We start from the raw sequence: 25,092 nt of genomic DNA, 5'->3' as shown, positions 1-25,092 counted from the left end.
AAACCATATTAGAGCAAGCCTAAGGCTCTTACATATAGTATTTTATAAAATCTTCATAACCTCAATGAAGTAAGCATTATTATTATTATTTTGCTAGTGAAGAGACTTAGGCCTTGAGAGGTTGCCTGAGGCCACATAATTAGTAAGTAGCAGAGGTAGGATCTGAACCCTGATCACTTTGACTTCTGAATAGGTTCTCTTGGTCATTTCCCACAGAAAAACAAAGCCCAAAGAATATTCTGTCAGTAGTTGAATTGTACTGGCTCCAGTGCGATGCACACATTCCATGTACTAGGACATTGACATCTCTGGGGGATCATCCAGCCTGCCACTGAGATTTTTGCAGAAGTCCAGATGCTAGTGTGATTGCAATCAGATTAAACTTTGAAGATAGCCAACAGGACTCATGCAGGTATAGATGTGAAAATTAAAAGGATAAAGAACAGCTGGGGGCAACGGCTCATGCCTGTAGACCAAACTACTTAGGAGGCTGAGGCTGGAGAATAGCTTGAGTCTGAGAGGTGGAGGCTGCAGTGAGCCGAGATTGCACCACTGCACTCTAGACTGGGTGACAGAGTGAGACCCTGCCTCAAAAAGAAAAAGGAATCCGGGATGATTCATGGGTGTTTTTATTTGAGTAACTGGGCAGATGGTGGTGCCATTTAATAAATAGCAAAGATGTGGGAAGTAAAAAGTTTTGATTTGGTCATGTAATATCTGAGATGCTCATTACACATCCAAGTGGAACTACCAAGTGGACAGCTGAATATGCAAGTTTGGAGCTCAATGCAGAGGTAAAAGCTATAATTAAAAATTGGGGAGTCATCTTCGTAAACCTCAGGACTAGCAAAGATTAGAACAGTCTGGTGAAAACCCCTCCTATAGGGCCGCCAACACAAGATCACTTTGTGATGGCGCCATATGAATAACCTCTAGCATGCGTGTCCAAACTTTTGGCTTCCCTGAGCCACATTGAAAGAATTGTCCTGGGCCATATGTAAAATACACTAACACTAATGATAGCTGATGAGATAAAAATTTTTTTTAAAAAAGGGCCCATGCAATCAACAAATGGGATCTCATTAAACTAAAGAGCTTCTGCACAGCAAAAGAAACTATCATCAGAGTGAACAGGCAACCTACAAAATGGGAGAAAATTTTTGCAACCTACTCATCTGACAAAGGGCTAATATCCAGAATCTACAATGAACTCAAACAAATTTACAAGAAAAAAACAAACAACCCCATCAAAAAGTGGGCAGAGGACATGAACAGACACTTCTCAAAAGAAGACATTTATGCAGCCAAAAAACACATGAAGAAATGCTCATCATCACTGTCCATCAGAGAAATGCAAATCAAAACCACAGTAAGATACCATCTCACACCAGTTAGAATGGCCATCATTAAAAAATCAGGAAACAACAGGTGCTGGAGAGGATGTGGAGAAATAGGAACACTTTTACACTGTTGGTGGGACTGTAAACTAGTTCAACCATTGTGGAAGTCAGTGTGGCGATTCCTCAGGGATCTCGAACTAGAAATACCATTTGACCCAGCCATCCCATTACTGGGTATATACCCAAAGGACTATAAATCATGCTGCTATAAAGACACATGCACACGTATGTTTATTGCGGCACTATTCACAATAGCAAAGAGTTGGAACCAACCCAAATGTCCAACAACGATAGACTGGATTAAGAAAATGTGGCACATATACACCATGGAATACTATGCAGCCATAAAAAATGATGAGTTCGTGTCCTTTGTAGGGACATGGATGAAACTGGAAAACATCATTCTCAGTAAACTATTGCAAGGACAAAAAACCAAACACCGCATGTTCTCACTCATAGGTGGGAATTGAACAATGAGAACTCATGGACACAGGAAGGGGAACATCACACTCCGGGGACTGTTGTGGGGTGGGGGGAGGGGGGAGGGACAGCATTAGGAGATACACCTAATGCTAAATGACGAGTTAATGGGTGCAGGAAATCAACATGGCACATGGATACATATGTAACAAACCTGCACATTGTGCACATGTACCCTAAAACCCTAAAGTATAAAAAAAATAAAAATAAAAAATAAAAAAATAAAAAATAAAAAAGAAATAGAGATGAACGGATGGGAAAAAACTGTATTCCTGGAATAAAATATGCATGTGTGTGGGAAAAAAAAAAAAAAAAGGGCCCATGCATAATTTTCATAATATCTGCCAATACAGATGAGCAAAAACATCCTCACATTCAAATGACTGGACACCCATGCAAGAGCCCTGGGCCTTGGTATTACTAGCTCAGAAGTTGAAGTCCTGGTTGAGAGCACCAGACTGACCCATGTTAGGTCATATGCTTGAGCCCAGGTTCTGAGGGCAGGTGACAGAGTGACCCTCTGACCCTTTTATTTATTTATTTATTGCCTCTCACCAAAACCCACACAACAGGGATTGCAAACAGGTTCAAATCCTGGAGAACCAAAAGCCAATACAGGTTGACTACACAAGGTCATCAGCCTAGGGCAGGAAGTGGGCAAAGAGCGCTGGCCATTTGGAAGAAAATGTGAAATCAGAGAGCGAACATATTTAAGCCATTAAGTTTGAATCTCCTAACTGGGCTCCTCATTTCCTGCCCTGTCTCTCTACAGTGCATTCTCCACAACACAGACAGGGGGATCTTTAAAAAATATAAATCAGATTTTCAGTGTTCTGTTGAAAACTTCCTTAACGAGTCTTCTCTTTGTATTTAGAACAAAATCCAAGCTTACCATGGTCACGGTGAGAGGTCACAGTGTGCTGGCAGTCCTCACAGCCCTCGCTCGCTCTCGGTGCCTCCTCTGCCTGGGCTCCCACTTTGGCGGCACTTGAGGAGCCCTTCAGCCCACCGCTGCACTGTGGGAGCCCCTTTCTGGGCTGGCCAAGGCGGGAGCCAGCTCCCTCGGCTTGCGGGGAGGTGTGGAGGGAGAGGCGCCAGCGGGAACCAGGGCTGCACGCGGCGCTTGGGGGCCAGCTGGAGTTCCGGGTGGGCGTGGGCTTGGCGGCCCACACTCCGAGCAGCCGGCCGGCCCTGCCGGCCCCGGGCAGTGAGGGGCTTGGCACCCAGGCTAGCAGCTGTGGAGGGTGTACTGGGTCCCCCAGCAGTGCCAGCCCACCGGCGCTATGCTCAATTTCTCCGGGCCTTAGCTGCCTTCCCACGGGGCAGGGCTTGGGACCTGCAGCCCGCCATACCTGAGCCTCCCACCCCCTCCATGGGCTCCTGTGAGGCCCAAGCCTCCCCGACGAGCGCCACCCCCTGCTCCAGGGCGCCCAGTCCCATCGACCACCCAAGGGCTGAGAAGTGCGAGCGCACGGCACGGGACTGGCAGGCAGCTCCACCTGCAGCCCCAGTGCAGGATCCACTGGGTGAAGCCAGCTGGACTCCTGAGTCTGGTGGAGATGTGGAGAACCTTTATGTCTAGCTCAGGGACTGTAAACACACCAATCAGCACCCTGTGTCTAGCTCGAGGTTTGTGAATGCACCAATCGACACTCTGTGTCTAGCTACTCTGGTGGAGATGTGGAGAACCTTTATGTCTAGCTCAGGGATTGTAAACACACCAATCAGCACCCTGTGTCTAGCTCAAGGTTTGTGAGTGCACCAATCGACACTCTGTGTCTGGCTGCTCTGGTGGGGCCTTGGAGAACCTTTGTGTGGATACTCTGTATCTAACTGATCTGATGGGGAGGTGGAGAACCTTTATGTCTAGCTCAGGGATGGTAAACGCACCAATCAGCGCCCTGTCAAAACAGACCACTCGGCTCTACCAATCAGCAGGACGTGGGTGGGGGCCAGATAAGAGAATAAAAGCAGGCTGCCCGAGCCAGCAGCGGCAACCCGCTCGGGTCGCCTTCCACACTGTGGAAGCTTTGTTCTTTCGCTCTTTGCAATAAATCTTGCTACTGCTCACTCTTTAGGTCCATACTGCTTTTATGAGCTATAACACTCACCGCGAAGGTCTGCATCTTCACTCCTGAAGCCAGCGAGACCACGAACCCACCAGAAGGAAGAAACTCCGAACACATCTGAACATCAGAAGGAACAAACTCCAGACGCGCCACGTTAAGAGCTGTAACACTCACCGCGAGGGTCTGCGGCTTCTTTCTTGAAGTCAGTGAGACCAAGAACCCACCAATTCCGGACACAACGGGCCCTACATAATCTGGTCCCAGCTACCTCTCCATACTCCTTCACTCCTTGCTCCACAAGCCCTCCTCACCCCCACCCGCACCTGCCAGTCTTAACAGACACAGGGCAACTTGTTTCCCCTTTGAAGGTTTTGCTCTAGCCATTCCCTGTGTCTGAAACACTGTCCCTAGATCTGGATGGCTGGTCCTTTCAGCTTTCAACTCAAAGTTCTCCTCTTCGACGAGAACTCCCCTGACTCCAACCCAAGCAGTCCCCTTCCCACTCATTATACTACAGCCCTGCTTGCTGTCTTCACAGAACTCATTATCTGAAGCTGTACTACTTACTTGTTTGCTTCATTGTTTATTTCCTCCCTGCCCCTTTAACCCAAGTTCCAGGAAACCAGGAACTTAGCTTTTCTTATCCTGCCGCATCCCCAACCTCTACAACGGTGCCTGGCACAGACTGAGAGGCACTCAGCAAAAACTTCTTGTGTGGTGGAATGCTTGACTTTATAGAGGGCCCAGGGTTCAAGTTGGCTACTGGCAGAGAGGGCTTACAACCCAGTTCTCCTGACTAATCAGAGGTAGAGCTAAAGACTGGGCTCCAGCCCCTCATTTTTTTTTTTTTTTTGAGACGGAGTCTTGCTCTGTCGCCCAGGCTGGAGTGCAGTGGCGCGATCCCGGCTCACTGCAAGCTCTGCCTCCTGGGTTCACACCATTCTCCCGCCGCAGCCTCCCGAGTAGCTGGGATTACAGGCGCCCGCCACCACGCCCGGCCAACTTTTTTGTATTTTTAGTAGAGATAGGGTTTCACTGTGTTAGCCAAGATAGTCTCAATCTCCTGACCTCGTGATCCACCCGCCTCGGCCTCCCAAAGTGCTGGGATTACAGGCGTGAGCCACCACGCCTGGCCCAGCCCTTCTGGCTAGAGCTGCAGGTCAGCGTTTAGGGAGAGTTTAAAGGATCTCTACAGGAACTTACAATGACAATAATGAAAAGAACAATAGCTGATACCTACTGAACACGCTCTATGTGCCAGGCACTGTTCTACCTATTTAATCTGAGTTTCATTTACGCTTCACGACCACACTGCGCGGTAGATACTATCATTACCCTTACTTTATGGATAAGGAAACTGAGTCACTGAGTTGTTAGGTAACCTGCCCAGCATACAGCTGAATATAAATCGTACGCTGCTATCAAAACTTTCTCTCACTCCCTCACACTGGCTGGGGTGAGACAATTTCTCGCACGTGACGGCCCAGGACAGCCCCAACGCCTCCGGGTCACAGGCCCCCGGACGTCCCAGGGCGCGAGCGCGAGGCGGGCGGGGCCGGGAGAGGGCGCAGGCCGGGATTGGTGGAAGAGAAGAGATTGGTGGAAGACAATGGAAGTCTAGTAGCGGAAGTCCCGCCCAGCCTAGGCCGAACTTCCGGCTCTCACTGCTAGAGGCTTAAGCGGAGGGGAGTCTAGCCAGCGTCGCCGCGATGGTGTTGTTGGAGAGCGAGCAGGTACGGCTAGGCCTGGCCGGCCTAGGGAAGGGTGCGGCTCAGGCGTTGCTCGAGACCTCTACCTCCTGCGGGAGGACCAGGGCCTTCACGCGGCGGGGCGAGGATTTGGGGCTGGCTAACGGGGCTGGGCCTGTTGTTTTCCAGTTCCTGACGGAGCTGACCAGACTTTTCCAGAAGTGCCGGACGTCGGGCAGCGTCTATATCACCTTGAAGAAGTGTAAGCAGCGGGAGGGGAGCCGGGCGATGCTCCCTGGGTGCCCGGTGTCTGGGAGCCACCGGAGTCTGTCTGCCGCGGACTGCCGCCTTCCTCTACCTTCCGCCACCCTGTACTGGGCACATTCGGGGCTTCGGGCCCGGAAAATAGTAGGGATTGTAGCTGGCGCAGTCCCCAGCACTGAGCCGCCTCGGTTGCTTCTGGTAACAATGGGCCCCAAGCAACCCAGAGCTCTTTGTGAGGGATCCCAAACGCCGCCACTTTGAGTGGAATTTAACGTGCTTCGATATTACATATTTCCATCGTGGAAATAATAGTTTCTCCAGGGTTTCGCCAGACCGTGATAGCAGACGAGGTGTTTAACAGAACTAGAGCAGCGGGGCTGGATTAGGTCATCACTTACCCCCCTCCTCTGTTTTAACTGTTTGTCTGCCGCTCAGCCACGTACGCGGCCGTGTTCACCAGGATGCATTTTTTCCTTCAGATGACGGTCGAACCAAACCCATTCCAAAGAAAGGTACTGTGGAGGGCTTTGAGCCCGCAGACAACAAGTGTCTGTTAAGAGCTACCGATGGGAAGAAGAAGATCAGCACTGTGGTGAGCTCAGTTTCTAAGGTTATCTTTTGAAATGTAAAGACTTGAACTTAACAGAGGATGGGGCGTTTCTGAACCAGGCTTTTATTTATTTTTCCCTTTTGCCCTGTGTGGCTATTTTTGAGACCAGGACCTTCGTATACTTTAGTAGTGGAAACCTCAAGAATAAAATAAGAAGGTAGAGATCAAACAGTCGTTAGTTCTGCTAAAACTTTTGTGGAAATGAAAGTAGCATATTGGTCCTTATTCGCAGTACTGTAAGGAGCAGCTGGCATAAATATTTGGTTCCTTAGCCCCTTACTGTGCTGGGCCTTCAATAAGCAGTTTCTTGGTACCAGGTGATGCTATTATTTCCTAATCTTTGTGGTTCACATGGCGAATGTGCAGCTAAATGTTAGGTTTGACACTTGAGAAAATATACATTTAGTCAAGAGCCTTAGTCTTTCAGTGGAGGTTGAATAAGGCAAAGGAAGAGACTCCTTGAATTGAGTGAATACTACTTTATTCTGCTGTGGCAGAAAACACGTTCTTGTAGGATACTGACTGCATGAAAATGTAGACTATACTTAGTTGCTAAGTCTCCCGTGACAAGTTATCTTAAGAGGACTTTTACAGTAAAACAAGCTTATGTGGTTTTACAGATAAAGTTAGATACCATGAAATGACAAAAACCTAAGGAGTGTTCTTCAGAGGTAGAATTTATTTTGTGGTAGCTTGCATTGTGCTTAAATATGCTTGAATTAATGGAAGGCAGGTTTAAAAATAAGGTGGGGAGGGAGTAGTTTAAATCTATCTTGTATTCATGTATAAAAAATTAATACTGAGAAGTCTTCTGACTTTTCTCAGAACCCAGGGAGAAAACCCAATGCCACCTTTCTAAGGGATTTCAAGAGGTGAGAAACAAAGCTTTTTTTTTTTTTTTTTTTTTTTTTTTTTTTTTTTTAAAGGAGCCTACTGCCTTTCACCTCTTGGTGCAGTTCTCATGTGGAAAAAGATGCAGAGCTCCTTTTCTTGTTCTCTAGGCAGAGGAAAGTAGAGTAGAGAAATAACCATTCGTGTATTATGAACCCTGAAGTTGGGAAGAAGTATTTTAAAGATAAGGATATTGTCTTCTGGGGACTTTTGAGATACTATCTGGGGTGGAGAAGAGGATGCTTTTATGGATAATAGGTATGACCTCTTTTTTCCTTCTTTTTCAGGTGAGCTCCAAGGAAGTGAATAAGTTTCAGATGGTGAGTTTTGGGTGTTCCTTATGTCACCCTTCTCAGGGCAAGAGTCAGCATGATGGTGAACACTGGGTAAGATTGATACCTGGGTTCACTGCTCTCCGGAGATAAGTTTTACCAGTATGTTTCAAGTAAAAGCTGCCAGGGTGTGAATTTCAACGCTAATAGTGTCTTCCTTTCTAGTTTTTTTAAGTTAGATTTTGTCTTAGGCTGTAGATATATGCTACCTATAGTATAGTTGAACAAGAAGTTGCCTGCAATTTTCCCTTGGAAAACGTAAAAAATGTGTGCAACTGTCTGTGGGTGTTGCAGAAGCTGCTATAATGTGAAAGAGTGTTTTATGCTTACACCATTTTCCGGTACAAGTGTCCAATGGTGCTATATTCTTTATCAGGTAGGCTTCCTGATTTTTGGCTACCCTAAATCCATTATGCAAATAGGGCTGCTGTTCTGCCGATTTGCACATCTTCCCACTAAGGTATGCTCTGTTGTATCTTTCAGGCTTATTCAAACCTCCTGAGAGCTAACATGGATGGGCTGAAGAAGAGAGACAAAAAGAACAAAACTAAGAAGACCAAAGCAGCAGCAGCAGCAGCAGCAGCACCTGCCGCAGCAGCAACAACAGCAGCAACAACAGCAGCAACAGCAGCAACAGCAGCACAGTAAAGGGCATACATTTCCTGCTTTCACCAATTAACCGCTGAATTGCTATTTTTTCCTTTTGGCCACGTAGCTAGGTTTCTGGTTCCCCCACAGTAGGTGTTTTCACATAAGATTAGGGTCCTTTTGGAAAGAATAGTTGCAGTGTTTATAGGATAGTTGTGGTAAGAATCTAGTTTATTTTGCATCTGGCTAATTGGTCTGTGCTGCATGGTTATATACTCCTGGATTATAGATTAAAAGTCTCTGTAGACATCTCTGTGAAGAGCAAGCTATCATTAAACATGTCTGTTTATCAGCAATGTCTCTTTATTCCTTTCCCACCCCATTTTAATAGTTCTGGCAATAACTAATTCTAGAATGATGTGACTAATGAATAGGCTTTAGCTCTATAATATCTTCTAGGTTATTAGAATTGAAACCTGACAGTTTTATAAAAAGTCATGTTATCTCATGAGCTGCTTCCTTCCTGGCTGTATAATTTTATCATCATGGTTCCCCAAGTTTCAGTGAGTTCTCATAGTCAAATGAGAGTTTGTTTAACCACCTTAGGAGAAACATACTACAAAGTCATCAAGAATAAAGGTTCCAAAGTAACAATGATTTTTGGTTTCTTTATGCCCTTTAGTTTGGATATTTTCATGTGCTTAGTCATTACAGCCAAGGGAAGAAAAGGCTATTACCTTATGTTCCAGCTCCCTAAAACCTTTAGGGTTAATAGATTTACAATTAAAAAGCAGCAGGTATACGAAAGCATTTATTATATCCCAAAAGATAAATTTATAATATATTACACATGAAAAACTAACAAAGCTCAACTTTGTAGGACAGCTTCTTAGAAAAAAAATTTTTTTTTTTTCTTAAGACAGGGTCTTGCTCTGTTGTCCCATGCGGGAGTGCAGTGGCACAATCACAGCTCACTGCAGCCTCAACCTCCTGAGGCTCAGATGATCCATCTCAGCCTCTGGAGTAGCTGGGACTACAGGCATGCACCACCATGCCCAACTAATTTTTTTAGTTTTCATAGAGGTGGGGTCTTGCTTTGTTGCTCAGGCTGGTCTCGAACTCGGTTTCAAGCAATCTTCCTGCCTTGGCTTCCCAAAGTGCTGGGATTACAGGTGTAAGCCACTGCACCCAGCCTCTTCTTAGAATTTAATTTTAAATTACGATGAGTGTACAACATTCCATTATTCCAGTATAAGCCTCTGTCTGTTTGAATGAGGTTAACGACAGTTCTTTATGGTTAAAATAAGATTCTGTAGTAGTCATCTCTATAGCTGTACAGAAATAGCACAGACACCCTGCAAAAGAAAAGGTTATAAGGACAGACTCAGTTTAATGAGTGAAGAACAGAGCTAATAAATTTTTATAACACCTGTAGGAGCTTTTTATTTAAGCAAAAACAAGATGGAAGGCTAGTCATTAAAAAATTATATAGGTCTTATACAAGGTGTGACTGACGGGGGTCTGCAGTATAAGATCTTAATAAGGAGATAACCATTCACCTCATAGTAGGCTTCCTTGTTGCCTTTTAATGATGTATGATAACATGAATGATTGATTGGCATTTTGACATAAGGACATACAGCAAAGTAGTCATGGTTATTTTCTTTGATTTAAACATATTTAGAAAGTGGATTACCTGGGTGAACAAACTTGTGATTGGGACAGCTACACCTAAGACCCCTGTGTTTTGTTATTGACGAGATCATGACTGTGATTCACAGTCCCAGCAAGATTTATTGGTTGTCAGCTATGGTTCTAAGAACAGCTTATCAGGCATGAAACCTCAACAAGACAACAAAATAATGTCACTCTGAAACCACTCCCTGAATTTTAACCATGTGAAACCTGCTATGCCCAAGTGATAACTTACTTTTTTTCTACTTTGATGTTATAAATTTCGTCACAGACTAATTTGAGATATCTTTGCTTTGGCAGGCGTGACAGCAGCTGCTTCACAGTTGTGTTAAATGCCTGTTCATCAGCATCCCACTAGGAAAAAAATAGATAAGCCCTTACAACAGGTCACTAGGGTTTACTAGCTGGCTTTTTTTGAGTCACTAATGAAATTCCAGTGTCATTTCCCTCTTCAAGTATACCAGGAGAATCAGTAATAGGGAGATAGTAGAACCGGTTAGGAGACTGCTGGGGTTCCTTTGAAGCACCAATTTTCCTTAAAACAAGACTCCCTAATTAGAGCCTGATTAACAGTGCTGCAGCCCTAGTGTGCTGATGTGACTTTAGACCAGTTAGTTCTGCCTACCGTTTACTCTTTTTTTTTTTTTGAGATGGAGTTTTGGTCTTGTTGCCCAGGCTGGAGTGCAGTGGCGCGATCTCGGCTCACTGCAACCTCCACCTCCCGGGTTCAAGTGATTCTCCTGCCTCAGCCTCCCAAGTAGCTGGGATTACAGGCGCCTGCCACTACACCCGGCTAATTTTTTGTATTTTTAGTAGAGATAGGGTTTCACCATGTTGGCCAGGCTGGTCTCGAACCCCAGACCTCAGGTGATCCCCCCACCTCGGCCTCCCAAAGTGTTGGGATTATAGGCATGAGCCACTGCACCTGGCCTCCATTTACTTTTTGTACAACGGCGTTAGCAGCTCTTAAGTATATCCATTTGACGGGATCATAAATCAGTACACGGCCAGTATAGTGGTATATGCTTATTTGTAAGAGAACAACAAATGATATATAAAATACTAGTTCTAGGGCTAAGTTCACTATTAATCTAATTTAATTTGTGACTAAACACTCTGGGTAGACAAAAAAGTATTCTTTGATATGACATGTTGCAAAAGTCACCTGTAGCTATGACTGTAGTTGAGTGTTCTTAATAGCAAAGATAACTATTCAAATTTTTAAAGTTCTTATTTAGGCTATTTGATGATAAAGGGATGTAGCTGTAAATATATATATATATATATATTTATAAAGGACCGAATTAATTTTTACAAAAGGATTTTTTTTTTTGTATAGTACTAATCTGCAAATGAGCTTCCCTAGCTGGAATGGAGGTTTGTTTGAGAGATAGTATAGTATAGTGGTTAAGAACACCGATTCTACTAGTCTGCTTAGGTTCAAATCCCGGTTCTACCACTTACTAGCTGGGTGACCGTGGGTAAGATATTTAACCTCTCTACTTCTATACTCTGTAAAGTGGGGATAATAACAGTATCTACATTTTGGGGTGGTTATGATTAAATGAGTTACTACTTGTAAAATGCTTACAACAAGGCCTGCCAGACCCTGACACGTAGTAAAAGCAGTATGTGTTTTTTTTTTTTTTAATAAGTATCTCTGAAAAAAAGTCACTAGAAAAGTATGAGTTCTTCAACATAGGATTTAGGAACATATATGTCACATAAAAGGATAAATGTTACTAAATTCCTGGGGCTGCCAGAAAAATACTATCACTAATGAATGCCGTCTTCAGTATTCTTTTGGCAAACTAACAGCAAAGATTTGGGATCTTAAAGGCCACAGTGCAGAAGAGTTCATATTGCTTACCTCTAATGATAAAAACTGTAATATTGTTTCTTTGGGTAGATCCACCTGTGAATACACAGAAATGTACAATATCTCTTAGGGAACTCTCAGCAGCACAATACTGCCTTGTGACCACAGTGTCACGTGAGATGCAGCAGTATGAATAGGGTTTGCAGAGTCTGAGATGCTATTGTGCTATAAAAGGGCTTAATGAACTGTGCAGTGATAAGATCTTAGCCCTGGAGAATTAATAAGCAGTGGAAACTGTACTCCCTGTCCCTCTACACCACACCCGAAAGGTCTGACACTGCTACATGTATTCGGTGTAAGCTTAGCAAGGCAAAGGCATGAAATATGTAGGAAAATGATTTTTGTTTTCATTTTCCTCCCTCTATCTTTCAGAGGAACAAAGAGGAGAAACAAAAAACCTTAAATTCTCCGCCTAGTTCTTAATAGTTTTAAATTGCGTGTAGTTCACATCAGTGACAATAAGGCCTGCATCCACATTCTGCTGACACTGAGCAAAAAAGCTCTGAACCCTGAGGCAACTACTTGGACAGTATGGACAGAAGCCACCTTCAAAATATTAAAGAAAGCCACTTACAGCCAGAATTTCAATTTCACTGCTTTTCTGATGTAAGTTGGCAAGGGAGGTCTGAAGTCGAGTTTGTACCTAAATAAGCAAATGGAATTCAGAACATGTTAAACCAAGCCATCTTTCTTGCCATCTTATTTGCTATTCCAGGATACAATCACAGGGTAACACACCAAAGCCTAGAAAGGATTCCAAATGATGTCTAAAGGTTTGCCCTTGGCTGGGTGCGATGGCTCATGCCCGTAATCCCAGCACTTTGGGAGGCCAAGGCTGGGGGATCATCTGAGGTCAGGAGTTTGAGACCAGCCTGGCCAACATGGTGAAACCCTATCTCTACTGAAAATAGAAAAATTAGCAGGGCATGGTGGTGAATGCTTATAATACTAGCTATTCGGGAAGCTGAGGCAGGAGAATCGCTTGAACATGGGAGGCAGAGGTTGTGGTGAGCTGATATTGCGCCACTGCACTCCAGCCTGCCAAAAAAAAAAAAAAAAAGATTTGCTCTTAATCCACTCAGAAAGGGGTGTCTAGCAATATGATCTCAGGGGAAATGAGGTTTTTATAACTTATCTTGACCATCTGTTTAATAATCCTTGTCAATTATCTCTTCATAATTTTGAAATGATTCCTTATAAAGGCTCAGTGCAGTGAAACAGTGCACACAGAGACAGAGAGATGATAGTATGAAGCTAAATTGGGAAAAAGGGAGAGGTGGTAGCAATGAGGACATGGCATGAGAACTGAAACTTGGTAGGTGATGAAGGCAGTAGGAAGATGGGAAAAACAGGTTTCCACCCAAATCCTGAGAAACAGAAGAGCTTACAAAAATAAAGTACCTGATCTTTGTATTTCAGTCTGATTACATTTCTAAAATTGACTGCTCTCTTTTAACACTTTTTTGCACATGTCCACAGCATACTCTAACATTCATATTCTATAAATTTAACTCAGTGTTCTACTGTAGTTATTTTATTTTATTTTGAGACAAAGTTTTGCTCTGTTGCCCAGGCTGGAGTGTAGTGGCATGATCTTGGCTCACTGCAATCTCTGCCTCCCCAGTTCAAGCGATTCTCCTGCCTCAGCCTCCCGAGTGGCTGGGATTACAGGCGTTTGCCACCACGCTTGGCTAATTTTTGTATTTTTAGTAGAGACAGGGTTTCACCATGTTGGCCAGGCTGGTCTCGAACTCCTGACCTCAAGTGATCCGCCCTCCTCGGCCTCCCAAAGTGCTGGGATTACAGGCATAAGCCACCGCACCTGGCCTATATTTATTTTCTTTTATTATTCTCTATATAATACATATGCTTCCAAGTTATAAACTCTTTTGAGGACTGGGGCCATGTTAATGTCTTCTACATTTTACACAGCCCTTAGCACACCATTAGGCATATAGCAAATGCCGAAACCATGTATGGTATGAGAAACCTGCCTTAAGTCTTGTCATCGGCCTCTTCTACTTTGCTATTTAGAGCACAAACCTCAACTACCTTTAGAGCCAGATTAGATAGTTTTCATTTAGATGCAGTCACTCTGACAACAGCTGCCTCGAGGTGCCCACAGTGCACAATGGCCCCTCTCTGGAGGACAGATGGGAATCCTGGAGCCAGAGAGATGCTTTGTATTGATAACGCTTTCAGAAGCCACCCAGTTAGGGAAGTTGGAAGAAAAATTTTTTTCTTGGAAAAAATATTTCCAAGAAATTCCATGTTTATCTTATTTTCCTTTACTGTTGTTGTTTTTCTCTTCTGTAACTCATATTAGAAAGCCAAAGAAACCCTGGCCCAGCGCACCTGAGTTTCATACCGCCTCCTAGTGCTGGCTGACAGCTTCTCCGGGGCTAGCACACTCACAATGGGAACCACTGTTGCTCCATGGATTTCGAACAAACCTGAGACAAAGAGGGTTTCAGAATTGATGGCCTTATCTGGTCCCACTGTCTACAACATACTACAGAGAGATGGCAGGGTTTATTAGTAGACATCCTGTTGTGATTCTAAGGGCTAGATCACGACTGGGCTGTGTTTTCTGTCCCTACAACCATCTGCACTGGATAGGTGAGGAGCCCAGAACCCCAACACCCAGCAGTTTTGATGCTTCTCTCCTTAGACAGGGGTTGGGGGGTGGTGGAAGGGGCAGGGAGGCAACATGAGTCATCAAAACCTCAGGGGCCTAAGAAAATCAAGCTGAATATCGCCAAACCTGCATACTTCTTTAAATTCCTTCAAGAATTGGAAATCTGATGGCAACACAAAGTTAGTGCTAACAGAAGTGAATGGGAAAGACTCAATTCTGTTAAAAGCCAAATATGTCTTCTCATGGCCTTAATTGGAACACTTCTTTCAAAAGAAGTAAGGTTGCTAGAGGTGATGAAAGTAAAGGCATAACTATCACCACTGTGCCCTCTTGGCTTTCATGAAAACAAAATGTGTATAGTGTCCTTCTTCAAGGGATTTCAAAATACTTCTTTCAATCCTCTGTATGAGGAAAATCTCCAGGACAATTATCCACATTTCACTTGTACAATAAATTGAGTAAAAGGAAGATTAAATCACTTGTAAAAATAAGAGATAGAGTAGAAGAGTCAGCTAAATTCCAGTTTTATCATTTTCTAGGATGTGGATTTCAAAGCATAGGGATGAATCCCATGTGGTACAATTTATTGTGTATGTTATTTTAAAAATAGATTTCCAATGTCACAAGCAGTTAGCCACAGTAATAAGTGCTTAGAGCAAACATATAATCATAATTATGTTCAGATTATAATTAGTAATTATACCTGAAGCATTAGAAAATGACCCCTTCAGATTTTGTACTGCAAGATTATCGGAAGCTTCTCTAAAAACAAGCAAACAAAAATAATTAAAGAACAGTCAATAAGGCACAAGCAACACATAACTTACAGTGAACTACATGTATAGTGAGCCACTTTTCCATTAAATATAAAAACATCTTCTTGGTTATTAGTGGGTGGAAAAACAAAAACAAAAAATTTGCATTTAGTTATGCTTTGGTCAAGAGCAAGTAAAAATTATAAAGGATGTCTTTTTAAGTTAACAAATGCCTAAAGAAAACATTCTGATTTATTCAGCTGGGCTTGAAATCCTGGATCTACACAAGATGCTGATTTCAATGAAATATAATGGGTGTTCTTTCCGCCCCCCTCATAATACAAGGAAACATGAATAACAGCAGCCCCACCTTCATTATGGCAGCAGCCTTGGCAACCACCCACAGGAGAACATTTGGTAAATAAGGATATTCTTTAAAAAGCTGTGAATGGATGTTCTTTCAAATGCTGTGAATTAATTTATAGCCTTTGAGAGAGACAACAGCACTCTATCTTGGGAAAACAGGGAAATAATCATTTGCGTGGAGGAAAAACTTTGAACCTTTCCCTACTAAAACTAAATCCTATGTAGCCTTTTAAGTGTCTTGGTAATGTTCCCTCCTACTCACTACTTGGCTATTTCTTGGTTTCTCTTCTAAACCTGTCTTTGATTTAGATCTATAATTCCAATACTGGTGATTTCCAGAACATTATGTTCCCTCGAAACACCTAATGGTGAATTTATTAAGGCTAGGTGCAAATAAGAAGGGGTGGGGGCATGAGAAGAACAGAGCAAGGTCTGTTTTCTATAAGCCAGGATTTCCTAATCTTGGTACTACTGAAATTTTAGGCCAGAAAATTCTCTGTTGGGGGGTATTAGTCCTGTACCCTTTAGGATGTTTTCACAGTATCCCTGGTCTCTCCTAGATACCAGTAAAACTCCCCAGTTGTGACAACCAAAAATGCCTCCATACATTGCCAGATGTGCCCTGGGAAGCAAAATCATTGTTGGTTGAGAATTGCTGATGTAAGCCAGAAAAATTACAGTGTTGTATTTTCTGATAATGAGCATACATATAAGAATTGCTTGAGGTGGGAGAGTTGCTTGAGTCCAGGAGTTAGAGACCAGCCTGGGCAACATAGGGAGATCCTGTCTCTACAAATAATTTTAAAAAATTAGCTGGATAAGATGGTACATGACTATGGTCCCAGCTACTCAGAAGGCCAAGAAGGGAGGATCACCTGAGCCTGGGAGGTTAAGACTATAGTGAGTCATGTTTACACCACTGCACTTCAGCCTGGGCAAAAGTGAGACTCTATCTCAAAAAAAAAAAAAAAAAAAAAAAAGTTGCAAATATATAGAAAAGCTTAACAAAGTAATTTAAGATCCCTTGTAATCCCACTAACCAAAACTACAATTAAAAATTTGGTACATTCTTCTAGACATTTTTTTATGTATAGGTTGTATATTTTGTTTAAAACAAAATGGGATTATATATATATTTTTTTTGTTGTTGTTGTTTTTGTGTTTTTTTTTTTTTTTTTGAGACAGAGTCTCACTCTGTCACCCAGTCTGTAGTGCAGTCCACGATCTCCACTCACTGCAAACTCCACCTCCCAGGTTCACGCCATTCTCCTGCCTCAGCCTCCTGAGTAGCTGGAACTACAGGTGCCCGCCACCACGCCCCGCTAATTTTTTTTGTATTTTTAGTAGAGACGGGGTTTCACCGTGTTAGCCAGGATGGTCTCGATCTCCTGACCTCATGATCCGCCCTTCTCAGCCTCCCAAAGTGCTGGGATTACAGGCGTGAGCCACCATGCCTGGCCACAAAATGGGATTATATTAAACATCCTATTTGTGGACATCTTTCCATGTCAATGAACTCAGCTTTAGTAGAATCATCATTTTTAAAAGCTGCACAATATTTCACCAAATTATCATAATTCAAACAATCTTCTACCAATGTATATTTTGAAATGAGGTTCTCCAAGTGTGGTCTAGAGACTCTTGAAAGTCCCTCATATCCTTTCAAGGGGTCTTGCAAGGTCAAAACTATTTTCATAATAATCCTAAAATATTAATTGCCTTTTCACTCTCATCCTCTCATAAATGTGCCACGGAGTTTTCCAGAGACTATATGATTTGTGGTATCACAACAGATTGAATACATAAACAGGAGAATCGTTTCTTCTACTAAAGCGTTAAAATAGATTACAAAAATGTAAAACAGTGCACTAAAAGATTTGCAAATATTTTAAACAATGCCATTTTCCTTACTAAATTAATTTTGTTTTGGAAAACACAGTTGTTTTTCAATAGAAATATGTTAGGTTAGCATGTAATGGGGTTATTGTTATTTTTAAATGAATAAATATATTTAAAATGTTTATGTTTTAATATTTATAGATATAACTCACATAAAAGTTCTTTGGGATCCTCAAATAATTTTTAAGGGTGTAAAGGGGTTCTAAGACCAAAAAGTTTGAGAACTGCTGTTATAAATGAGACTTGATATAGACATCTTTAAAATAATTTTTATTATAAATTCCTGAAAGTGGAATTGCTGGGTCAATTTTTAAAAAATGTTTAGTTTTAAGGCTTTTAATTTACTTTGCCAAATTCCTACCCATATGGTTGATACTCCCATCATGAGGAAGTGAGATCTTTTCCCAGAACGTTACATCTTTCAAAGTACACGGACAAAATATTATTGAAATTCACCGATTAGCAGACTGAATAAGATAATGACAGATAGATTTTGGCTCCTGAGGCTTTTCAAAATGATAAAGTATTCTTGGAAATGGTATGAAGAACAAATGTTGAATGTAAGCTATGATTAGTCTCATACAAGATGGTCAGACAATTAAACTGCTGATTGAGTTATTCAGAAACAACAGAATGGTTCATTAAAAGTAATCCTGACCTATCTTTGTTTCTCAAAAGGATCAAATTGATTTCTTTCTTTTTGTTTTTTTGAGACAGGGTCTTTCTCTTCACCCAGGCTGGAGTGCAGTGGTATGAACATGGCTCACTGCAGCCTTGACCCCCTGGGCTCAAGCAATCCTCCCACCTCAGCTCCTGAGTAGCTGGGACCACAGGCATGCACCACCATGCCCGGCTAATCAAAAAAATTTTATTTTAGAAATGGGGTCTTGGTATGTTGCCCAGGCTGGTCTTGCATTCCTGGCCTCAAGTGATTCCCCAAACTTGGCCTCCCAAAATGCTGGGATTACAGGTGTGAGCCACAGCACCTGGCTCAAATTGACTTTTAAAATAAATTAATGTAGTTTCCATATAGGTAATTGAAGTCAGTTTTCTTGGCTTTTGTTTCCTAAGTTACCTGCCATTCCTTTCATCACTGACTTTAGTCCTCAGTTTCTGCAGTACATGGTCCACAAGTTCAGTCTCCAGCACACGCTTCTCTGTCTGCCTTTCCTTCTCAAAAGACTTAACCTTAAAAAGAATGAAACAGATCTATCATTTGGAGGTTTCTGAACCCAGAAGAGTAGCTCAGAGCACCACAGTAAGACTACTAAATCAATAGTTTGGGTCAGTGGTTCTTAACCAGGGTCAATTTTGTTCCCCAGGGGACATTTGGCAATGTCTGGTGACATTTTTGGATGGTGCAACTGGCATGTAGTAGGTAGCGGTCAGAGATGCTGTTAATACACAGGACAGCCCCCTACAACAGAGAATTATTTGGCCCAAAATGTGAACAGCGCTGCTGCTGAGAAACCCTGGTCTGGACTAGTTTATCACAGATGATAGAATTTTTTTTTTAAAGGCCAAGAGGAATGGGCTCTCATTTCATGTGATTCTTTAACATCTTCCCCTTTAAATCTGGTCAGCCACCAAGGTTTCTCAGATCTCAGCTTTATCTACCACTGCTCCCTCTCCTTCCTAAACCCAAGTCCTGTCATCCCACTTTTATGGCATCTGTCCCTTCATCTTCACTCCCCTGGCCAGCACCCAACCTTGACCTAGGCTAGTTTGATATTCTTTATACTGCTATCACTGTCTTCAGTTTCTCCCTCACTCTATTCCATGCTACACATCCCCGCAGATTAATTTTTCTCGAACACAACTTTGATGTCTCCTTCTGTTCAAAACATTCGGGGCCTCCCCAATAACTGCTAAACAAAAAAACCAGATTCCTTGGTTGGCATTTGGGCTCTCCATGATGTAGCTATAACCATTTTCTGCTTCTGATCCATTTGTGTCACCCAAAATAGACTATTCAGGGTTGTACCAGAATGGTTCTCTGCTGGCCTGCCTCTATCTTTGGGACAACTACTAAAAGAACTACCATCACCTTTGTAGTTCCCTCTTCTTAAAAGGCCCTTCCAGGACCTATCTATATCCTACGAATTCTTGAGGGTAGGATAAATCCCAGCACCTTCCTGAAGACTTCACTGCTGCCTCTTATGTAATCTCCCAGCCTGAGGGACCGTTGGAGAACTTTATCTGTAGGACTCTCATGGCATTTAGCATTTTTGAGCTCATAATCATGCACAAATGTCTCATGTTCCTTACCAGATTACAGAATCCTTGACAGCAGGAGCTATGGCTTAAATGTTTCTGTATGTTTGATGGCCCCAAGTTCAATCCCTTCGACATTGTGAATGCTTAAAATATGTTGGCTGAATGGATAAATGAAGTGATGTCCTACTTCTGAAATATGAAAATGTTGCTACTGGGTGGGCCCAGTGGCTCACACCTGTAATCCCAGCACTTTGGGAGGCTGAGGTGGGCGGGTCACTTGAGCCCAGGGATTCAAGACCAGACTAGGCAACAGGGGAAGACCTCATCTCTACTAAAAATACAAAAATTAGCCAGTCATGGTGGTGCGTGCCTGTAGTCCCAGCTACTCGGGAGGCTGAGGTGGGAGGATCACTTGATCCTGGGAGACAGGTTCCAGTGAGCTGAGATCGCGCCACTGCACTCCAACATGGGTGACAGAGTGAGACCCTGTCTCAAAAAAAAAAAAAAAAAAAAAAAAGGCTGGGCGTGGTGGCTCACGCCTGTAATCCCAGCACTTTGGGAGGCCGAGGCGGGTTGGATCATGATGTCAGGAGTTCGAGATCAGACTGACCAACATGGTGAAACCCCGTCTCTACTAAAAATACAAAAATTAGCTGGGTGTGGTGGTGTGTGCCTATAAACCCAGCTACTCAGGAGGCTGAGGTAGGAGAATCGCTTGAACCTGGGAGGTGGAGGTTGCAGTGAGTGGAGATTGCGCCACTGCACTCCAGCCTGGGCGACAGAGCAAGAATCCATCTCAAAAAAAAAAAAAGGAAAACTCAACCTAGTGACTGTGTATAAGAAACTCACTTTAAATATAAAGATAGATAAGTTAGCTAGGTGCAGTGGCACACGCCTGTATCCCGGGGGAGGCTGAGGTGAGAAGATCGCTTGAGCCCAGGAGTTCAAGGCCAGCCTGGGCAACACGATGAGACCCTATCTCTTAAAAAAAAATGACAGGTTAAAAATAAAAGGATGGAGAAAGGTAGTGATGTAAACACTAACCAAAAGATTTCAGAACAAGGAATATTACCAGGGATAAGGAATATTTTATAATGATGAAGACAATTCATCAAGAAGATATAAAATCCTAAACATGTATAATAACAAAGTTTCAAATTTTTTTCTGTAAAGGGCCAGATAGGAAATGTTTTAAGCTTTGAGGGCCATACATAGTTTGAGTCACACATTCTCCTTTGTTTGTTGTTGTTTTTTAAAAAAGAATGTAAAAATTTCTAGTTCACAGATATATAAAAGCAGGCTATGGGCTGAATTTGGTCCAAGGTGTAGTTTGTCAATACCTCATCTAAAATTCTACCTGAAGAAACCAAAAAAAGAATAAAGTAAATCCAAAATAAGCAGAAGGAAGAAAATAGTAATGGATAAGAGTAGAGATGAATAAAATAGAAAACACATGAACAAATAAAAACTGAGAAAAATCAATGACACCAAAAGCTGGTCCTCGGAAAGACAAAATTGATCAATCTCTAGCCAGGCTGATTAGACAAAAAAGAGGGAGGACACAAATTACCCATATCAGGTCTGAAGGAGGGAGCATCACTGCAGATCCTAGAGACAGTAAAACAATAACAGGGGAATATTTGAAAACTCAGACGAAATGGAAAAGTTCTGGGAAAGATATAAACTACGAAAGCTGCCTCTAGAAGAAAGAGGTAACCAGAATAGCTCTCTATATAGAAATATTTGAGATTGGACTTCTAATACCAATTGTATACAATATCTTACAGAAAACAGAAGAGGAGAGAACACTCTCCAACTCATTTTATCAGGCCAGCATTACCCTGATATTGAAACCAAACAAAAACATTAGAAGAGAAAAATATTTTTAAGAAAGTTTTTTTCCCTTTAAAAATAATTAGAAATAAAGGTTATGAGGTGGTATATTTATGAACACTTTTAGTTGAATACAAAAAAGTAAAATTGGTTACAAAGCAATGAGAGGATATGCCTATCAGCAGATATCAACTTTACTTATTCTTATTTTCTTAGCTGGAAAAAGAGAACGAGAGGAGAAAAGTAGGAAAAAACCACAGCCAGTTTTTTTGTTTGTTTTGCTTTTTAAAGCTTTAATGAAGGTGGACTCTCTTCCTTATTTTATACACATTTTCTTCAGTAAGAAACCCAACAACGGCTGGGCGCGGTGGCTCATGCCTGTAATCCCAGCACTTTGGGAGGCTGAGGCGGGCGGATCACGAGGTCAGGAGACCATCCTGGCTAACATGGTGAAACCCCGTCTCCACTAAAAATATAAAAAATTAGCCGGGCGTGGTGGCGGGCGCCTGTAGTCCCAGCTACTCCAGAGCCTGAGGCAGGAGAATGGCGAGAACCCGGGAGGCGGAGCTTGCAGTGAGCCGAGATTGCGCCACCACACGGCCCGGGCCTCAGTGTGAAGGCGGGTGCTCCACAGGTAACACCTGACTATTGAATTGTAAAACATCTCTGACGTCTTTACCTTGACATGGCTTCCTTCTTTATCCGAGACAAGGGCCACATAGGTGATTTCATGATGTCTGCAGTACTCTTGTAATTCCTCTTGGGACTGAAACAAACACAGTAAAGAAAATAAATGCAGAGCACGTGGAACAGCTTCAAGTAATTAAGGAGAATGAAAATACTGTTTCCAATTATATTCTCAATGTGAATTACTAAAATGCTGACTTCAGGGGGATATAAATATTAAGCAAGAAGCTGCATAGAATTCAAGGGAGGAACAATGCCTCTCTTGCCTTCCTTACCTTCATGATTGTTTAAAGGGGCCATGAATAATCAATCAATAGTAAGAGGTTTTCAAAAGCTTCAAGACTTAATGAAAGATGCCTAAAATTATACAACACAACACACACACACACACACACACGCTGAAAAAGCCTCTGAGAAAATGAAGGAAACAAAGGAAATAAGGGAAGGTGAAAAACAGAACTGAAGAAGCAAACCAGGACGGGGCAGAGAAGCCTGCAGGGATGCCACTGTGCAGGACTGAGGTCACTGGCCACGAGGCTTGGATTTTACTGCAGGACAGAACACTTCTCTAATGATTTATGAAACAAGTGAACAAGTAGAAGAGGACACTGTTCTGTCAAATGATTAAAAATTGTTGCTCAGTACACTTCTGATGTGAATTTTGATACAACACACACACACGAGTAAACAGCAGCAGCTTCAGAAGCTTCCTGGCAGGTGATGTAAACAGAGCAGGTGGGAGGGTGGTGGGTCTGTGTCCCTGGTCATCGCCATGCTCTGGGGCACCTTTAGTGTGGGCGAATGTGGGTACAACCTGGATGATCTCCTGGGAGTGCACCCCTTCTATGACCTCCTTACACCCCCCATTCCAAAGGGCAGGCATGTGTCCTGGGTGCCACTTTCCACATCACCACACCCACGGCAAGTGTCAGGCCTGCATGCTGTGGGAGGTCTCAGGATACAGAGCCCAAAACACACTAAGCACCAAGTGCCTTCACAAGTGTGGCAGGCTGGAGTACAGCCCTGCAAAGATGTCCATATCCTCATTCCTAGAACCTGTGAGTGATCAACCAGGATTATCTGGGTGGGCCCAGTGTAATCACAGGGTGCATGTATGAGGCAGCTGGACAGACGAGAGTTAGAGATAGATGTAAGAACAGAAGCACAGGTCAGTGAGGAAGGAGGCGCTTCACTGCTGAGTGTGATGATGGAGGAAGAGGCCATGAGCCAAGGAATGCAGGAGGCCCCTAGGAGCCAGAAAAGCGAAGGACACAGATTCCCCCCAGAGCTTCCCAGAGGAGCCAGACCTGTTGAATTTAACCCAGTGAAAGTGCTTTTGGATTTCTGACTTCCAGAAATGTAAGATAATAAATATGTGTTTAAGCCAGTAAGTTTGTGGTAATTGGTTACTGCAGCAATCAGAAACTAACACAGGAGGCAACTCGAATTACAGAGATAAACAGAGTTTGACAGTCTATAGGTGCAGAGGATATTTGCCATGAAAGCCACAGCTATTTGCACTTCACTCACAGGTGCTTTTTGTCCCATTACCTGTGACCAGTCGTACATGATTTCTGCTGTGATGCCTGCTGTCCAGAGTTTCTGGGTTAGGTTGATGGCCCTGGACATAGACATCTGGCCAACACTTACAACCAGGAGGTCACAAGAACTTATTGTAACCTGGATCAGAAACAGAATGGTTATAGTTAGGGGAGCAAGACTGCAGGCATGGAAGTGAAACCAGCATCAGGAGGGGAGGCAGCACTCTTGGGAAGATGGGCATTCTTGAAATCCTGCATAGAAACATAGCGTGCCAAAGACTTTGCTTCAAAACAACATTGTAAAAAAATAAATAAATAAAAGACACAGTCAAAAAACTTTTTCTTTTTTTTTCTGAGACAAAGTCTCACTCTGTCACCCAGGCTGGAGTACAGTGACATGATCTCCGCTCACTGTAACCTCCACCTCCTGGGTTTAAGCCATTCTCCTGCCTCAGCCTCCAGAGTAGCTGGGATTACAGGCATGCACCACCATGCCTGGCTAAAATATATATATATATATATATATTTTTTTTTTTTTTTTTTGGTCTTTTTAGTAGGGATGGTGTTCTGCCTTGTTGGCCAGGCTGGTCTCAAACTTCTGGCCTCAAGTGATCCACCTGCCTTGGCCTTATTGGGATATAGCTGGAATTACAGGCATGAGCCACCATGCTCGGCCATAGTAAAAAAAAAAAATGTTATATTAGTCTTTCAAGACAGAAATTATTTCAACTACCCTGAGCCATCAGGAAAATACTATTTTTCTCTAGGAAAACTAATCTTGCCTGAAATACAAGGGGGAAAAAAAAGCTGTTTCTAGCCTTGTAGACCACAGCAGGATTTCTTTTCTTTTCTTTTTTCTTTTTTTTTTTGACAGGGTCTGGCTCTGTTGCCCAAGCTGGAGTAGAAGTGGCATGATTTCAGCTCACTGCAACCTCCCCCTCCTGGGTTCAAGTGATTCTCCCACCTCAGCCTCCTGAGTAGCTGGAACTACAGGTGCATGGCTAATTAACCACACCCAGCTAATGTTTGTATTTTTTGGTAGAGATGGGGTTTTGCTATGTTGCCCAGGCTAGTCTTGAACTCCTGGGCTCAACGACCTGCCTGCCTCGACCTTCCAAAGTGCTGGGATTATAGGCATGAGCCACAATGCCAGGCCTCAACAAGAAGTTTTGTTAAGAGCCTGTTAATAACTATAACATCTCACATTTATATGGTACATTACAGATAAGGAAAGTGAGGCTAGGGAAGGATGAATTAATT

At 42.9% G+C, this 25,092-nt stretch overlaps 2 protein-coding genes across 8 annotated transcripts in view; one reads left to right on the top strand and one right to left on the bottom strand.

Moving 5' to 3' along the window:
- Window positions 1-5,544: 5,544 nt before the first annotated feature.
- Window positions 5,545-8,674, top strand: SRP14 (signal recognition particle 14). Its single transcript, XM_055278673.2, has 5 exons — window positions 5,545-5,682; window positions 5,827-5,899; window positions 6,381-6,493; window positions 7,690-7,722; window positions 8,218-8,674. Exons 1-5 carry the CDS (start codon window positions 5,659-5,661, stop codon window positions 8,380-8,382), a joined length of 408 nt encoding a protein of 135 aa, XP_055134648.1. The 5' UTR covers window positions 5,545-5,658; the 3' UTR covers window positions 8,383-8,674.
- Window positions 8,675-9,120: 446 nt separating this feature from the next.
- EIF2AK4 (eukaryotic translation initiation factor 2 alpha kinase 4) overlaps window positions 9,121-25,092 on the bottom strand; it is a 103,879-nt gene continuing 87,907 nt past the window's right edge. Inside the window, exons 31-39 of one of the 7 annotated variants that reach the window (XM_055278668.2) lie at window positions 23,843-23,971; window positions 22,284-22,370; window positions 18,630-18,742; window positions 15,238-15,296; window positions 14,252-14,349; window positions 12,471-12,539; window positions 11,888-11,932; window positions 10,253-10,371; window positions 9,121-9,677 (exon numbers count right to left, since the gene is read on the bottom strand). In XM_055278668.2, coding sequence (XP_055134643.1) covers window positions 9,620-9,677; window positions 10,253-10,371; window positions 11,888-11,932; window positions 12,471-12,539; window positions 14,252-14,349; window positions 15,238-15,296; window positions 18,630-18,742; window positions 22,284-22,370; window positions 23,843-23,971 — 777 coding nt within the window. In that variant the 3' untranslated portion in view covers window positions 9,121-9,619. The other 6 variants (XM_063639084.1, XM_063639083.1, XM_063639085.1 and 3 more) reach the window with 6 other exon arrangements.

This window comes from Symphalangus syndactylus, chromosome 5, assembly GCF_028878055.3.
Source record: "Symphalangus syndactylus isolate Jambi chromosome 5, NHGRI_mSymSyn1-v2.1_pri, whole genome shotgun sequence".
NCBI classification, from domain to species: Eukaryota; Metazoa; Chordata; class Mammalia; order Primates; family Hylobatidae; genus Symphalangus; species Symphalangus syndactylus.
The sequence above is the reverse complement of the archived record's forward strand: the minus strand, read 5'-3'. Positions and strand labels throughout refer to the sequence as shown.